The sequence below is a fragment of the Cryptomeria japonica genome, chromosome 1, assembly GCF_030272615.1.
Source record: "Cryptomeria japonica chromosome 1, Sugi_1.0, whole genome shotgun sequence".
NCBI classification, from domain to species: domain Eukaryota; kingdom Viridiplantae; phylum Streptophyta; class Pinopsida; order Cupressales; family Cupressaceae; genus Cryptomeria; species Cryptomeria japonica.
The window spans coordinates 322,465,429-322,485,204 of NC_081405.1; the positions used below are offsets into that span (position 1 = coordinate 322,465,429).

At 34.9% G+C, this 19,776-nt stretch overlaps 1 protein-coding gene across 5 annotated transcripts in view; it reads right to left on the minus strand.

The window, feature by feature from the left end:
* LOC131073169 (kinesin-like protein KIN-7C, mitochondrial) overlaps positions 1-1,107 on the minus strand; it is a 344,338-nt gene extending 343,231 nt beyond the window's left edge. For 2 of the 5 annotated variants that reach the window (XM_058009570.2, XM_058009567.2), the window contains exon 1: positions 532-1,105. In XM_058009570.2, the coding sequence (XP_057865553.2) occupies positions 532-785 (254 nt within the window). In that variant the 5' untranslated portion in view covers positions 786-1,105. Of the gene's footprint in view, positions 1-53; positions 162-531 lie in introns of those variants that run through there. The other 3 variants (XM_058009569.2, XM_058009568.2, XM_058009573.2) reach the window with 3 other exon arrangements.
* Positions 1,108-19,776: the final 18,669 nt, after the last annotated feature.

Sequence of the window (19,776 nt, forward strand, 5' to 3'; positions counted from 1 at the left end):
ACAATTGTATGTTAAATTTGCCATCTGGCTAATCCGTGACCTTGAAAAATCACCTGCACCTTCACCTTTTAGATGAAATTTTCCCTTCACATTTTGACAGAGCATTTATGAAAGACTATTTCCATATTATGGTGTGGATATCAGCAAAGAATAAAATGAATCAGACAACATGAATCTACATCTACGCAGCTTCCAGGTAGAAAATTAGTCACAAAGCACAAATTTAAGCAGCTTACAGACGAGATCAGTCAAACACTGTACATTCCGACCACCCCGAAAAGTCACGAGGGAGCTACTTAATATAATTTTAGTATTTTACGCATTATTCTAGATACATTATGCTTTATATCTTTTCCAGAATTTTTCTCTACTTGATGGAGATGCGCTAGACAACTAAAATTGTATACTTCTAGACATGATATCTAAACTACATGAAAATCAAAATTAGATATGCAAGCTAAATGCTGCACAGCCAAAATGTAGTATATTTCATAATGATCTGCAACAATGCGGCATGAATTTGCAGCCTACCTGAGTGGACGGATTCGAACCGTGACGGAGATGCTTTCTCTGGCGGCGGGAAAATCCATGGCGTCGTTGGCAGGGCTGCAGAAATCTACTGAGGAAGCTGAATTGAATCTCAAACGCGGAGAATTGCTTCGGGGAGTTGAAGATCTGGGAGTTGGAGATGGACAGGGAGAAAAGCCTGGAATTTTCTCTTGGGAAGGCTGCCTGATTCTGAAGGGCGAGCTACTTCTAGGGTTTGAATAAGAAGCAGCCGCCATTACCAGAAAAAACGACCAGAAGAAGAAGAAGAGGCAGCCTTTGCCTGTTATCCACGAGGCATTTAATAAAAACCAGAAGCCTCTGATAGAAAAGATGAAGTACAGGGTGGCGAAGCGCAGTAGGGAGTTTTTCAGTGTCTGATTTGTCAGACCCGCCTCGGAGGGGTACCTGCGCAGAAGAGCCGAAGAGACAAGCGGCGCTGCTAGTGAAGTAAGGCAGTGAGTGATTTCAGTAACATGTGTGGAAACGTGATTTAGTTTCCAGGATGTCGACGTGGATATTTAAATACATATGATGTTGTCGGACGTGGGTCCCGCTTTTCTTAAACAGAGGAAATAGCGGTGGCGGTCGTCTGCTTGGAAAAGCCATGGAATTTGGAAAAGTGCTCCGCTAGTCCCGGAGCATGGGTTAAATAAATACGTGGCAGCTTAAAGATAATTGACAAAGTGACGTGGCCGGGAGACTCTTTGGTAGGGGAGGCCCGAGGGCTGTCTACCAGTGGTCAGGATTCTGGCATCTCATCATCCCCCTTTGCAGATTTTAATGTGTTAGGCTTTTTCTCGTTGGGTAATATTTTACGTGTGGGACCCTTTCGAATAAGTAGCTCTGAATCCTATAGTTCTATTAATAATTTGATATGCCGGTCCTTCGGGAATTTTTCCTGAATCGATTTTATTTTCGACCCCGTGGACCCAACGATCGGTTTTATGATTAAATAACCATATTAGAATGGAGATTTGGACTCTAGGTAGTTAAAAGTTTTGACTTGGTTCGCATGGCTTTCAGTCACTTGGACATGAAGTGACGTTGGTCAGTTTATTTGTATTTTTAGCAGGGTAGAAATTTTCAACCATGTGTTGTCCATATAATATATTTAATTCGTTTAGATTTTGTTTTTATTTTTAATAAATTTAAGGTTTTAGTGGAATTAAATTTTTTAATAATATAAATATGTATGGAATTAAAGGTTAGTAGTAAAGTTTATATATTTTTTTTAAAGGTGATGTTTAAAATATGTTTAAGTGATATACTTTTTCTTTACAATTTTCTGTTGTAACCTTTGATATTTTTAGCAGTGTAGAAATTTTCATCCATGTGTTGTCCATATAATATATTTAATTCATTTAGATTTTGTTTTTATTTTTAATAAATTTAAGGTTTTAGTGGAATTAAATTTTTTAATAATATAAATATGTGTGGAATTAAAGGTTAGTAGTAAAGTTTATATAATTTTTTTAAAGGTGATGTTTAAAATATGTTTAAGTGATATACTTTTTCTTTACAATTTTCTGTTGTAACCTTTGATCAAAAAGTTTAATATTTTTTTATTAATATTTTATTTTTAAACAAGGGAATTAAGGAGTCAATGTTTAAGATATAGATTTATTCAATTAAGATTTTCTTGTAAGCTAACACTCATTATGTAGTTTCATTTTTTTCCACTAATCTTAAAATGTAAATGGTATATTCTATCTATCTAATCTTCTTTTGATATTCTATATCTTTAAATCTTGCATTTAAGACAATGTGATTTAGAAATGATATTAGGAAGTACTATATGAAATCATTTTTAAGATTCATTTATGTTGCGACCTTAATTGTACTCTTCTGGCTTAACAACTTTCATATTATTAATTAGTTTTGATCATGGTATGTAAAACTTATAATATCTATCATATTTTATTATTATACACTTAGATTTCATCACCTTGACAACATTGTAATCACCATATTTTAATCACCCTACGCACATGGTCATTCCAACTAAGTAATTTTATTGTCATTCTATTGTCAATCGACTAATCATGTTGTCAAATTATTCTCGTCGTCTCATCACACCATCAATATATCAACTTCGTCATGTTAACTAGCCATGTCAAATAACTGATTATATTATACCAATTAATTATATCCACTCCACCTTATATTACCACATGTTTTAACAATTGATTAATCATCATTAATTATTAATTAGCTTATTCAATCCATGCACATGTATCTAATTAAAATAAATAAATAAGTCTATTTATATTTAACCACATTTCATTCATCAATCACAGTTAGCTAACTAATGAGTCAATCTTGCATTTAACTCATATCAATTTAGTTAGACCCACCTTTCTCTCATCAAACAAATCAGTTAACTAATTCTTTGATCAAATTAACTCTCAATCAAATTAGTTGAATGAGTAGCCAAGTTGGTTAACTAATCAGTCAAGTTGATTAACTAGTCAATCAAATTAGTTGACTAACCAATCAACTAAGTTAGCTAGTCAATCAAACTAGTTAACTCTATGTCAAATAGTTGGTCCTCTAAATTAAGTAAATGAGTCTTGGCCATTCATAGTTTCACCTAAAAATCTATAAATTCACCATTCTATTCAAGAGTTGAGGGATCTCTCTAAAAAATCTCTAATCTATTTCTTAATATTTAAATCATGTATTTGTCATGTTGTTGGAGAGCTTGTATTATTGTTGTGCATCCACCAATTATTCATCCAAGAGAACAAGAATATCAAATTCAAGCTCCATCTAAGGGCTACATGAATCAAGAGTTAAAAAATTAAATAATATTTTTAATGTTAGATTTTATTCTAATTTTTTTACATGCAATTCTCATTGATAATATACTTGGAAACCCTTTTGATTGGTAACTTGTTTGAGTGGTGGGTTCACAAGTTTCTTAATTAAGTGGTAGATCATGTTAAACCATAATGTATGATTTTGTTGATGATGGTCTAAACCCTAATTATATTCATGAGGGCATTCTTAATAGTACATCATTATGATTTCACCAATGTAGACTACTCTTGTGGCTAGGACACAAGTCAATGACCATGGTAACTGTGCAAGGATATTTTCTCCTTGACAAATATGGATGGATGTGTAGTTTATGCCCCTAGTGATTAGGTAGCTCTAATCCAAGTAAATGTCAAACCATTCCTTCCTTCCATGCGGTCTCCAAGGCTAAGATCGGCATAGAAAAAGTGGGGCATCAATTTCCAAAGGATCAAGCATTGAGTGTGATTCTACAAGCTTTGTGGAGGCCTTTGTAGATAGTGGATGACCTAATTTTGTGTTGTATGGGAAGAATGCTAGGGTGTTGTTATCACCATAAAATCATCACATGAGAGTAAAAGACTATCATCTTATGGCTCTACTCTTGGCTTATATTGCCATATCTTCATGCTACTGCCATATTCTATGATTACAAATGAGCTTAACAAGTTCTTAGGCCCATGACTAGTAGAAAGCCCCTACTTAGGAGTGGTGAACTAGGTTTGCATGAAATTCATTGGGTTTTTTCATTTCACATTTTTCTTCTTGTTGTCCGAAAATTATGAAAACCTAGTTCATATTTCTCAAGATATGACTAAAACATGACTACTCCCTTGAATGTTATCCATGCAAACACTGTGAAAACTAAAAAAGAAAATCCATGAAGCCCTTGATGGCAGTTGTAGGAGTTGTTCTTTTGGTGCAAAAAATCTTGAAAAAGACTAGGGTTTCCCTTGCGTGAAGCATGAACCTTGGGAATAACACTGACTTAGACTACTAACTCTTTATTTTTCCTTCCAAGATCATAAAATAAACCTTTTAGAAACTTCATAGTGAGAATACATGACAATGAATAGACTTGGACATTTAGTCTTCATAACCAGAACTTGAAACGTGGAAGCACGTTCATAAGGAAACCAAAGGATACCAAAAAAATGGGGAATTTAAAACCACATCAACACAATGAAATATTTCCTTCCCATGATTTAGTGTTTAGAATGAAGGTCTTTCTCAACAATGTAACATAAAATAAGACACAACATTGAAAAACACTTCATTGTATCAAGACAAAATGAAAACCATTTAAAATACCATGGGAAAAAATAAAATAATCACCCACTTTGACAATTAAAGTAAAAATGGTAATAGGTGTATCAAGCAAGATATTAAGACATGTGTACTCACCAATTGAGACAAATTTTGCATACATAATTTTCACATCTTCACACACTTGCCACTTGAGCTTAGATGTGTAGCACATTTAGAGGGTTAGTCAAAGATTCTCTTCTATCTTCTCACCCCCAACATTGAATATATATGCAAGTCTTTTCATTGTATCTTTTTACACTCTTTTTACATGATAGACATCCTTTTTGTGATTTTTGTGTTTCACTAAGTGAAAGGTTATATCTTGTATTCAAATCTTGGCTTCTCCAACACAAGCTTTATTTCATCCATGTATTAGAGCAGAAAAATTCTCCTAACAAAAGGTACATGATCGAGCACCAAAATGATCAAGTTATAGTCGATTAATGGTATTGTTGGAAGAAACCAAGTTGGCAAAAAAATAAAGCTCAAAGATGGCAAAGAAATAGAGACAATTGAAAGGTATTTTTGATGAGGCTTGCGGTTGCTCTAGAATCTGCTAAAACTCCACTAAAACTCAAGGGAGGGAAAGTGATTGTAATTAGAACTAGCTACATATAAAACTCAAAGTCAATAATGTGAATGAGGAATTTCATGTTGTGAATGCATGTGGCCCAGTGGCAACCGATAAAAAGAGAGAAGTGTCCAAAGTCAAATATTTGAGATTCTTTAGAGGTTGAATAAGGAAAAGATAGTGATATCAATGGATTTTAATGCCACGTTTAACAATCTAAAGAGGAGGGGTGAATTGTCACATATGTCTCAATTCCAACTTGATTTTCAAAGATTTGTAGACCTAAATTTTCAGAGGCATGCAATTTCAGAAGGCATGCAATTTTAGAAGGCATCTATACATGGACATATAGGAGGAAGGGTTTCATGAGTATAGAATTCTTTTAGGAGGTTAACGAGGGCTCTTAGTGGCTACCTATGAGACAAGTATCTTACTATTTGTAGGATTACACCACAACCTTGTCCAACTCTAGTTTATCCTTGACAATATTCTTGCAAGATGCCCATTCAAGTTTAAGAATATGTGGCTTAGGGATGTTGATTTGAGAGACAAGGTGGCATATTGGTGACCTAATGCACCAATGAATTATAACTATAGGTTGTTAATATTTCCCAAGAAGATAAGTTTCATCAAACAATAGTTAAAAGAATGGAATGGGGTCCACTTAAAAAATAAATTTGAAGAAAAATAATCTTGAGCAAAATCAGTGCGAAATATTTTGAGAAAGAAGAATTAATAAAGGATTACTCAAAAAATATGGCTACAAAGGAAGTTATTTTGGAGGCAAAAATCAAGAGAGACTTAGTGAAAAGAGGATGATGGAAATACACAAAAATTTCATTTGACTTCCAAGGTAAATAAAAGTACGGATAGGATTACAAAAATGTCTAATGCAGACAAGGTAAAATTGCAAATAGTAGAAGAAGTGAACAATAAAGTAGTGAAGTTCTTTGAAGACCAATTGAACAGGGAGCACCCCCACAACGTTGTCGAGATTTGGTCAAAAGTCCTTGAAAATATACCATCATTGATTAATCATAAATAGACTGAGAGGCTTTTTAGGAAGGTAGCCTAGAAAGAAGTTAGAAGGATCAATTTTCAATTGAATGTGGATGATGCACTTGGCCCCAATAGCTTCCTAACAAGCTGAACTATTGATTTTTGGGGGATATTATCAAGGAAGAGCTCATAGAGGCAATACAAGAGTCAAGTAAAAATATGATAATGTTGGGGGAAATGAATCAAATATTCCCAACCTTGATTTCAAATAGGAAGGAGATAACTTCAATGAATGATTACAAACCAATCTCTTTTTGTAATACAATATATGAGATTGTGACAAAACTAACTACTAGAAGATTAAAGGAGATACTAGGGAATATAATATCTGTAGTACAATGTGGATTCTCATTAGGGAGATTAAATGTGGAAGGGATCATGGTTGCCCATGAAAAAATACACACAATAGGACAAGACTAGAGAGTATAATAATCAAACTAGACATCCTTAAAGCCTGCGATCAAGTGAATAGGGAGTTCCTTTTGGAAGACTTAAGGAAATTTGTCTTTTGTGATAGTTGGATTCAATGGATCATGAGTTGTATTTCAGGACCTTAATTCTCAATGTTGGTTAATGGTTCACCCCAAGGATTGTTTCCCTCAACTAGATCCCTCAAGAAAGGAGATTTGATTTCTCTCTTCCTATTTATAATGATGACGGAGGTACTAGGGAGAAGCAAGTGTTGAGCGGGATGAAAAGAAATGGGAAGGTATTAAAATTGCTTTGGGGGTTGAAGTTGTGACAAACCAACAATTAGTAAATGACACTATGATCTTTGGAAAATCTTGCAGAAAGGAAGCCAAAATTATTAAATTAGCATTAGATAGGTACTACAAACTGGAAAAAAATAGAAGTTTTCTTCTTCAATAGACAACCAAAGCAACAAAAGGATATAGTTGTTTGTTGCTATATCTAATAAATTAAGTACATAAAATGATAATGCATACTAGACATGGCAGTAAAATATATCTTTATTTGCACATGCAATTAGTATAGAGATGAAGACTAGAGATGGTCGGCCAAGGATAACAATTGACCCAGCTATTCCATGCTACCTTCCTTGGCAGTACAAAACATATTTAAAGGACCCCGATGGCTGCCAAGAGGAATACAACTATCAACCAATCGACACTTAGCTACCCGAAAGTGACAACCCGATTGTATGGAACATGTACACCAACAAGGATAAAAATTGGGTACAAATTTTATAGAAAAAATACTTGGATTCCAACAATCCAACTAAAATATTCAATTAAGGGGTTCACCTGGAGGATCAATAATTTGGAACTTCATCTTATAATGTAGAGATATCATAACCAAGAATCTAACATGGGATATTAGAGATACGCGATTCACTCCATTTTGTATAGATTCATGGGGTGGGTATGAGTCTCTAGTCAAAAACTAGAGAATGGAGAGGTTAAGGGAAAGGTTAACTTTAGTATTGATGAGAAAAGTTAGAGAATATATGGTCATATGTGATCGGCAAAATTGAAATGTGGAAGTGGGAGTCCTTGCAAGGAATTGATGCTCTAGAGGAAATAAAGAAAGAGCTTTAGAATATTCTTAAGGATTGACCAATAATAATCTGAAACAAAGAAAATACAATTAGATGGTGTAGTGCCCAATTAAGAGAATACATGATGAAAAATGGATATAATATTAAGGAGGAATAAATATACAAGCAAGGTTATTTGGTGTTGATTTTTACATGGATAGCATATCAGAAGAAAATTTTAAAAGGGGATATATTGAGAAACATAGGGATTCAAGGATCCATAAGATGTGATCTACGTAAAATGAGCAAGGAAAATGTGTATCACATCTTATTGAGAGTACTTTGAATATTGTTGGAAAAGTGTCATAATGAAACTTGGTACAACCCACTTCCATAAGACATTAAGGAACCTTTCTTAATGCGGTCAACTCTTCATAAAATGTCACTTTTCTCTAATATGTCGTCAATCACTATATTAACAACGCAGCATAAGACTCTTCTAGGGAAAGAATGGCCAAAGGAAGAGATAGTAAGGAAAATTGAAGCATTTATCACAAAAAAATGGCAATAATTGAGCCAAGAATTAGAAACTAAAGAAGACTATGTTTTCAACCTAGGATAATAAAATGACAAAGTGTCCAGGGTTAGTAGTTAATGGGGTTAAACAAGTTGATCTTGCTATCAATCCCACAAAGGGAGTTAAATAGATTGCACGAGAGGTAGGGTGAGTGAATATCAATTTTGATGGGGCTTTGAAAGGTAACCCAGGAGTATGCGAGGTAGGATGTGTGATCAAAGATCATTAAAGGATCATTCTGAAGAAAATATTGGTGCATTTAGGCTTCAATATAAATAATGATGTTGAAATTCAAGTTGCATTTTTGGGTTTAAAGTGTGGATTAGAGTTAAAAGTGAAACAAGCCCATGAAAAAGTTGTCACCCTTATAACTATAAATGCAATACGATAAAATTAGAAACCAAACTGGAAATTAAGGAAGTGGCTAATGCCAATGTGGTAGTTGATAACAAAATTTGAAGAATCTAAAGTGATACACATCTACCATGAGGGGAATGAGGTGGAAAATGAGTTGATAAAGGGGGTGATGGATTTTTGGGAGGAAAGTGTAATGATAAACAAAGGTGGGGGCTATGGATCATACTATTTTTTGAGATATCGATAGGATAGATTATACATCATAAATATCAATGTCAACACAAGGAAAAGATGATTGCCTAATTGGAAAGGATGGGTGACTTGGCTAGTTTTGAGAGACAAGAGTGCAAAGCAATTATCAAGTAGAATTAGAAATTATTTTAAGGACGTAGCTAATTCCATATAGACATTCTAAAAATGGAATCAAGAGGAGAGATAGACACACCATTGAGGCTCACTTTTTAGCACACATAGATGGTGTTCCTATGTAATATTATTAAAAAGAGGTTGAAAAGCATCTTTAAAAAAACCATAGGTTGATTATCTGTATGGTGAAGTGGTGTTGCGAGAGTTCCTGCTAACAAACCATTGGTATAGAGTCAATAATGATATCTCCTTGTTGTTTTTGGCTTCCTTGTGGGATTTGGGAGAAACTAAGGAAACAACAAAAAAAATTTGCAGGAAACTCATTTGGACGCTTTTTAGAAAAAGTAAAGATTGTGAGGAGGAAAAAAAATTGAGACCCTCTGATTTAGATTTAGATAATTCCTCTCAAGATGACGGTGACACATATGTTGCAGCCTTAGAAACTCATGCATAGGAAGTTGTGTGGTTGATAGATTCGGGTGCATCTTTTTCGCATGACCTTGCATAGGGGTTGGTTTTCAAAGTATGAAAAATATTATGGTGGGATGGAGTATCTTAGTGATGATTATCATCTAAAATTTATTCATCATGGAAGAGTTAATATTAAATTCCCCAATAGAAAATCGAAGGAGATCGATGGTGTTATGAACATCCTAAGTTTGGCACAAAATCTACTCTCTATAAGTAAACTGAGTGATGTGGGTGTGCATAAGTTTTTCTTGGAAGGTGGGTGCAAGATGACTAGAGGTTATGTGGTGCTTTCTAAGGGTGTTCGAATAGGCACCTTGTATAAGTTGGATACATGCATGGTTCAATGCAGTAGTTCTTCTATTGAATTCAAGAAGAGGGCTCTAGATTCTTCATCCTTATGTTGTTAGATCAAGATATGAAGAGGATTTTTTCTTCTACATTTGACATCATGATTTCTGGGTACCTAAGGTTGACAGTGCTTTGGAGATAAAGCTCTCAACAATGAATAAAATGTTATGCCACCAAATACTTGGTCACATTAGTGAGAAGGGTCTCAAATCCCTATAAAATAATGTTGCGTAGAGGGGCTTGATGATTATAATCTTGATTTTGATTTCTGTGAACACTACATTTATGGTAGACAAAATTGTGTTCAATTTTACTGCAGTTCTCACAAATCTTCTAGGTTGTTGAACTTGATATATTCTAATGATTTTGGTCCTATTAATGTTTCTTCTATTTCAAAATCTATGTATTTTGTATCATGTATTGATGACTACAATAGATGGACATTTTTTTATTTTCTCAAAAGTAAATTTGAAGTCTTTAGTTAGTTTAAGGAGTTTTAAGGCTCATGTTGAGAACTAGACTAGTAGAAAGATTAAGTGTTTGAGGATTGATAATGGTGGTGTTTTGTTTGGCATATTTTGATAAAGTGTATACCATGTGATTGAGAGGCATGAGACAACTCCAAACACCTCTCATAAGAATGGAGTTGCAGAGAGGATGAATAGGACATTGATGGAGAGGCTTAAGAGTATGCTTAGTGGTGTTGATCTTGAAAAACAAATTCTGGTTGAAGCTATAGCCATTGCTTGCTATCCAGTAAATAAATCTCCTACATAACACTTGTTGACAAGACACCTATGGAGTTGTGGTCAAGTTATGAGCCCTTGATGAGACATGTCAAAGTATTTGGTTGTGAAGTTTATGCTAATGTTCTGAGTGAAAAAGGATCTAAATTTGAGAGGATGAACAAGACATTGATGGAGAGGCCTAGGAGTATGCTTAGTGGTGTTGGTATTAAACAAAATTTTTAGGTTAAAGATATAGCCACTGCTTTCTATCTAGTAAATAAAATCTCCTACATCAAAACTTGTTGACAAGACACCTAAGGAGGCATGGTCAAGAAATAAGCCCTTGATGAGATATGTCAAAGTATTTGGTTGTGAAGCTTATGCTCATGTTTTGAGTGAAAAAGGATCTAAGTTTGAGAGCAAGAAAGTGAAGTGTATCTTTATCAACTATGGTATTGGTGTAAAAGAATACAAGCCTTGGGATCCAATGATAGATAAGGTTCCCTACAATAGAAGTGTTATTTTTAGAGAGATAAATGTTAGGATAACCGGTGGACAAATGAGAGGGGGAGTGAATCAGTTATCAACAGATTATAAAACTTTAAGCACACAAAACCTTTTACCAGAATGCATAAACCAAATACAAGAATAGTAGATATAACAATTAAGCATAGATATAAATCACAAAACAATTACCAACCATCCATAACACATAACACCAAGATTTGTACGTGGAAAACCCGATAAAGGGAAAAACCACGGTGGGAAGCCTACCCATAGTCAAATAATACTTCTGTAACAAGTATGTGATTACAATAAGAGGGGCTTGCACATGCAGGAAGGCCAACACCCTAGAGCGCACTACTCATCACAAAAGGAGCCTCACTAACTACAAAATAAATCCAGACTACAATCCAGAAAGATGAATGAACTACAAAAATAACATCTCCTATGCGTGAGTACAATTTTGGTTAAGCTCAATACCAAAGGTCTTAAAGGTCTTACACAAACTCAATTCGATCACCTATGATCGACCAAAACCTTTGCATATGATTACAACTTTATTCGCACACAGATTATCCCATAACCTTGACCTACGATCTACAAAGAGATCTTACATCATATTTATACCAACCCAGGACCTAAACAATTAGGTCGACCACCTAAAAGATAATACAATAGATTCGTTACATAATCCCACAAACCAATGATAAACCAAGTTAGCCTAAGATGAAAACAACATTAACCAAACAATAAATCCAACCGGTGACGTATTGGGAGCATCAACCAACACAATACATAAACTGGTCCATAACGTAGTAGAATAATACCAGACCCAAAATGTGTCGCCATAAGACAATTGAAACACCACCACGATCAACTGGAACACGAACATGATAGCCATCAACATCCAGATAACCTTCTAGAAGCCGCACCACTTATCAAATTAATCAAAAGATCTTCATCAAAGCGTTGTCGGTAAAACCCTTACCGATAACTAAAAGGCTTATTAGAACAAATGATAGCATCTGGATCATCAAATCTTGAACCAACTAAATGTGATACATATCAGGAACACATGAATAACCAATCCAAACCAATTCCAAAAGTCGGACCAAAACCAAAAACAGATCTCTAGATCAGCATCAAAGACCAACTACTCTACCGGAAGTCAGTAGACAACAAAACAACTAGTGTTGACATCAATGAAAAACATCAATGCAACACATAATCAAATCCTCCAAATTGCCAACAATCTTCCCCTTTGGCATTGATGGCAACACTAGATGTGAAAAACATCCAAGTGCCAAGAAGTGCCAAACAAGTCTCCCCCAAAGGAAGACATCCAACAATCTCCCCAAAATGATATGACAATGAAGTTATGAACCAACAGACCAAATTCCCCCTGTGAATGATATCCCTGTTAAGCTCTGTTTTTACATATATATATCTCCCCCTTTGACATCAATGCCAGAAATTTGACATAAAGATCAAAGAAAAATCATAAATCCTTTGAACCACACAACTTACTACCCCTCCTGAGTAGTAGCACCAACACTCCAATCTGGAATGAATGATAGTTTTGATAACACTCTTCAGACTGATGCCAGTCAGCCTCACTCAAGTCTCTACCAGAGGGGCAGAAACTCCCAATCTGTCTCTGAAGTATTCAAATAATTCCTTAGGCAAAGGTTTAGTGAAGATATTTGTAATCTGCTCTTTAGTGTTCGCATAAACCAGTCTAACCTCATTTGCTTCCACCTTCTCCTTCAAAAAATTATACTTGATAGAAATGTGTTTAGTCTTAGAATGAAATATCAGATTCTTTGATATGTCAATAGAAGCGGAGTTATCATAGTGAATAACTATCAGTTCATTGCAATCTACCCTTATATCCTTCAACATTTGCTTCATCCATAGAACTTGTGTACAGTTAGTAGTAGCAACAACATACTCAGCTTCAGCAGTAGATAAAGAAGTACATGACTGTTTCTTGTTGATCCATGATAAAAGTTTCTTTCCAAGAAAGAAAGTTCCACCGGATGTGCTCTTTTGGTCATCAACATCTCTAGCCCAGTTAGAATTTGTATATGCACATAGTGTAAAGTCGTCACTTTTAGGATACCACAAACCATACTCAGTTGTTCCTTGCAAATACTTGAAAATACTTTTCACCGCACTCTCATGATTCTCTCTAGGATCACTCTGATATCTTGATACAATACAAATTGCATTCATTATATCTAGTCTAGTCTGAGTTAGATATAATAAACCTCCAATCATATATTTATACCTCGTAGGATTTATCAGAGCAGATGCATCATTCTTTGTCAATTTCTCACTTGTAACCATAGGGGTACCAATCAGTTTGGAATTTTCCATACCAAATTTCTTCAACAACTCTCTAGCATACTTAGTTTGACAGATGAAAATACCTTCATCATTTCGAGTAATCTGCAAAACTAAGAAAAATTTCATCTCCCCAATCATAGACATCTCAAATTCATTCTTAATATTTTCAGAGAATTCCATACATAACTTATCCTCACCTCCAAAAATGATATCATCAACAAAGACTTCAATAATCAATATGTCATCATCAATGATCTTATAATATAAGTTACTGTCAGCATTACCTTTAGTGAAACAAAGCTTCAAAATATATTTGTCCAATCTAGCATAACAAGCTTTAGGGGCTTGTTTCAATCCATATAAAGCTTTCCTTAACCTGCAAACCATGTTTTTGTCATCTAAAAGTGAAAATCCATCAGGTTGCTCAATGTAAACTTCCTCTTCAAGATCTCCATTCAAAAAACGCACACTTAAAATCCATCTGATAAACCTTGTATTTCTTATGGGCAACATAAGCAAGAAATAATCTCACAGCTTCAATCCTAGCTACCGGAGAAAAAGTCTCATCATAATCAATTCCTTCCTTCTGAGAATATCCTTTACATACCAATCTATCCTTATTCCTGACAACTTGTCCATCCTCATTCATTTTATTCCTAAAAACCCATTTAGTTCCAATAACATTCTTATTTTTGGGTCGGGGAACTAAAGTCCATGTGTTGTTCTTTTCAATCAGATCTAATTCCTCTTCCATAGCTTTCATCCAATATTCATCTTTACAAGCTTCAATAACTGATGCCTATCAAACTTGAGAAATTAACCATACCTCATTAGCTGCCAACCTTCTTCTTCTCATTACTCCTTTGTTCTTGTCTCCAATGATCTGATCTTCTGAATGATTTCACTTTACATACCTAGGAGTCCTTTGACTTTCCGTTTCTCTGCGCTGATCTTCAATTACTGCTAAATTTTTTGATACTGCCAGAGTAACTGGTTCAACATTTTGTTCTAGTACAAGTGATCATCTCCACTTTCGGTTCTCTCTCATAAGTTCTGATTTGACCTTTGTACAACTCATCCACCTTGACATTAGTACTCTCCACAATTCTTTGCAATCTTTTATTATAAAATCTATATGCTTTGCTTTCATTAGAATAACCAGGAAATATCCCTTCATCACATCTAAGATCAAACTTTCCATGGAATCATCTCTTTTAATATAGCATTTACTACCAAAGATTCTAAAATACTTAACTATAGGTGTATGACCAAACCGTAACTCATAAGGTGTTTTAACGATGTCTCCTTTGATATGAACTCTATTGAATGTGTATATCGTCATGCTCACAACCTCTCTCCAATAGATATGAGGCAAATTAGCTTCCATCATCATAGTTCTAGCCACATCCAAGATAGTTTTGTTCTTTCTTTCCACAACACCATTCTGCTGAGGTGTCCTAGGTGCAGACAATTGTCTCCTTATCCCATACTTCTCACAATAACTGTTAAATTTACTGGATGTGAATTCACCACCCTAATCTGACCTTAAGCATTTAATCTTCAACCCTATCTCAGTCTCAACTTTAGCTTTAAAGATCTTGAACTTTTTAAAAGCTTCAGATTTTTCCCTTAGAAAAGTAACCCACGTCATTCTAGAATAGTCATCAATGATTAGCATAAAATATCTATCACCCTGTAAACGTATGAATAAGATCAAGAACATCATTAGATTTTTCTTCTATACTCTTAAAAGAATTTCTCACTTGCTTTCCCATTTGACATTCCTTACATACTGGATTATAGGGCTTCACAATCTTAGGTACATCTCTAACAACCTTAGTTGAACTGATATTTACAATGCAATCAAAATTCACATGAGACAACCTCTTATGCCATAACCAACTCTCATCAACTTGTGCAATCAAACATGTCTTCTCACCGGTGTTCAAATAAAATATGTCACCTTTAGTCTGTGTACCGGTTGCAATCTCCAAACTAGATCTGTTAATGATTATGCATTTTCCATCCTTGAACTGTAATTGAAATCCCTTATCCACCAACTGTCCTACACTCAAAAGATTATGCCTTAAACCTTCAACATAATAAACATTATCAGTTTTATGCTTACCATCTACTTATATAGTTCCTCTTTCTCTGATCATACATGCTTTGTCATCTCCAAATCTAACCAGACCACCATTAAATTCTTGCAATGATAGAAACTTCATCTTATCTCCAGTCATATGATGTGAACATCCATTGTCTATCACCCATTCATCCTTGTCTTCAATTTTAGCAGCAAGGGCCTTTTTCTCATTTTGAATAACAGGTGTCGGAGAATCTTCCTTAATATCCAAAAATACCCATTCCTTTCCACTACCGAAACCACTAGCCAAATCTTGTGTCAGTTCAACATCAGAATCAGTCACACCTTCCTCATCTGCATAGTAACATGATTTGTCTTTGTTTCTCCTGTACTTATGCTTGTTCTAATAATCATGGTTAGGCCTAAAAGATCTTCTAGCTTTCTCTTCAAATCTTGAATTTGTCTCAAGACATCTAGATGCAAAATGACCTATCTTATTAAATGCAAAACATTTAAAAGGTGATTTTCCTTCATACTTAATTCTCGTTGGACCTTTAGGTACTCTTCTAGTAGACAGAGCTTCAATTTTCTCAAACTCATCATCTTCTTTCCTCATTTCCTCCAGTTCCTTTGCATAAAAAGCTTTCCAATCACTCTTGTCGGTTGATGATGCAGATGTGTGAAAAGCATATTCAGTCTTTGCAACTCCTTGAGGACCAAATTCTTCAAGCTCAAAAGCAAATAATTTTCCAACCAAAGTATCCTTGTTAACAAAAGTGTTGGCTATTGTTCTCAGCTCATTAATTGTAGTAGTCTTCATCTTGTAAGTCGGTGGCAAAGCTCTCAATACTTTAGAAACAATCTCATCTCCACTCAGAGATCCACCACAACACTGAATTCCCATAACAATTTCATTAACTATTTCCATAAAAGCAGTAATCCTTTCTTCTTCTTCCATCTTCAGATTCTCATACCTTACCTAGTAACCATCAAGTTTAGCAATTTTAACAATAGGGTCACCTTCATTCAGAGCCTCCAGCTTATTCCATATAGCCTTCATAGATGATTGGTCACTTAATCCCATAATTTGTTGATCAAAAAGTGCGCTCAAGAGTGATTCTCTAGCTCTACAGTCATTCTCAATGTCCTTATCCAAGGTTGTCAAAGGAGGATTGCCAGAAGCTAGATTATGAGGAGTATAGCCTTTCTTCGTGATCTCCCAAATCTCTTTCCCAATACATCTCAAATGGGTCTGCATCTGAATCTTCCAAACCCTGTAATTTTTTGAATCAATCTTAGGGGTTTCTCTCCGGAAAACAGATGCAGTTGAACTGTTAGTTGCCATAGGATCTTCTTCAAGCGGTTAAGCTTATGTAGAGAGGACCAAGCTCTGATACCAATTGTTAGGATAACCAGTGGACAACTGAGAGGGGGGGGGTGAATCAGTTGTCAACAGATTATAAAACTTTAAGCACACAAAACCTTTTATCAAAATGCATAAACCAAATACTGGAATAGCAGATATAACAATTAAGCATATATATAAATCACAGAACAGTTACCAACCATCCATAACACATAACACCACGATTTGTACATTGAAAACCTGGTAAAGGGAAAAACCACGGTGGGAAGCCTACCCATAGTCAGATAATACTTCTGCAGTAAGTATGTGATTACAATAAGAGGGGCCTACACATGCAGGAAGGCCAATAGCCTAGAGCACACTGCTCATTACAAAAGGAGCCTCACTGAATACAAAATAAATCCAAACTACAATCTAGAAAGTTGAATGAACTACAAGAATATCATCTCTTATGCCTGAGTACAGTTTTGGTTAAGCTCAATACCGAAGGTCTTAAACCTCTTACACAAACCTAATTCGATCACCTATGATAAAAAAAAACCTCTGCATATGATTACAACTTTATTCACACATAGATAATCCCATAACCTTGACCTACGATCTAAAAAGAGATCTTACATCATATTTATACCAACTCAATCCACCTAAACAATTAGGTCATCTACCTAAAAGATAATACAATAGATTCGTTACATAATCTCACAAACAAATGATAAAACAAGTCCACCTAAGACTGAAACAACATTAACCAGACAATAAATCCAACCGGTGACACATCGAGAGCATCAACCAACACATTAGATAAACCGGTCCATAACCTAGCAGAATAATACTAGACCCAAAATAGGTCACCATAAGCCAAATGAAACACTATGATCAACTGGAGCACGAACATGATAACCATCAGCATCCAGACAACCTTCTAGAAGGTGCACCAACACCACTTATCAGATTCATCAAAGCGCTACCGGTAAAACCCTTACCAATAACTAAAAGGCTTACTAGAACAAATGATAGCATCTGGATCATCAAATTCCAAACCAACTGAATGTAATACACATCACAAACATATGAATAACCAATCCAAACCATTTCCAACATCCAAACCAAAACCAAAGACAAATCTCCATATCAACACCAAAGACCAACTACTCTACTGGAAGTCGGTAGACAACAAAACAGCTAGTGTTGACATCAATGACAACATCAATGCAACACGTAATCAATTCCTCCAAATTTCCAACAATAAAACCTTCCAATGTTGATCTACAAATAGAGAAAGAAGAGAAATACAATAAGCAGGTAGTTTAGATTACTTCTACACCAGAGAGAGAAGAACTATGAGCTCCTAATTGACTTTATGATGAGGAGATGTTGAAAGTTGAGAAGAAGGTGAAGAACCTTAACCTTAGCCTTTAAGGAGGTCTACTAGAATAAGGCAACAACCAGATAGGTTTAATTATTCATTCTTAGATTATAGTTGTATTTTTGCATTGATTGATAGCATTGATGACCCTAGGATTGATAGAGAGGCTATGGATATGAGTGATGTAGATTCTTGGATGGAAGCCATGGACGATGAGATGAAATTTTTGAAGAAGAATAATACGTGGGATATGCTATCTATTCTTGAAGGATGTAACCCCATGGGATGCAAATGGGTGTTCAAGAAAAAATTGGGTCCTAATGGTAGTGATGAGAAGCATAAAGTATGGCTGGTTATGAAGGGATATCCTAGGTTGACATAGTTCTTATTATCACTTCCTATAGTTCTTATTATCCTATGTTGAGAAAAAGGAAGTGAAGTGTATCTTTATCAGCTACATCGATTTAGTTCTTATTATCACTTGCTATAGTTTGTGATTGTGAAATTAAGAAAATGGATGTGAAGACATAGATAGAAATTTGTGGTGAGAGGTAAATAAAATTTGGTTTACAAGTTAAAAATTCTTTGTATCGTCTGAAATAGTCTCGTAGAATGTGGTACCAAAATTTTGATACCTATGTGTTGAGTTTGGAATTTCAGAGGTCTAAATCCGATCATTATATTTATCTCAAAACTAATTATGGTCACACTTAGTTATTACATCGTATGTGGATGATATGTTACTATTTGGGAATGGATATTTGATTTGTAACTTGAAGTCTTAGTTGTCAACACAATTTGAGAAGAAAGATTTAGGTGCGACTGCATACATTAAGGGGATGATAATCAAAAGAGACAGAGATAACAAATTGTTTTTGTTAGCTAGAGTAAGTATGTGAGTTCAGTGTTGGAAAGATTTAGCATGACAACTTGTAGGTCTATGATAGTTCCTTTTGCACTAGGAAAACATTTGTCTATGGAGGATTGTCCAAAATATATTATTAAGGTGGAGGACATGACCAATGTACCATATTGCAAGTGTTGTTGGTAGTATTATGTGTGTTAGGGTTTGTACAAGACTAGAAATCACACAAGTAGTGTCCTAAGTTGATATATGGCTAATCCTAAATAGGTACATTGGGATGTAGTTAAGAGAGTGTACAAATACTTGTGTGGTACTTCCAAGCATTCATTTTGTATTCATGATCATCCTATTTTTTTGCTATCAATTAATAGAGATTTATATTAATATTCAAAAGAGTATAGTCTACAATTTGCATATATCATGAAATATGACAAAAACATTTCCCTACAGATATGTTTATATTTATGTCTCTACATCAAAATCCCAATCTGCCTTGCACATACAAAATGTGCTTGTCTGTGTACAATTATATATCAAAAAATGCTATTGATTTGAATCTTAACTTGCCTCTCGAACCACTTTTCCTTTCATATCCACCCCCTCACCATGTGC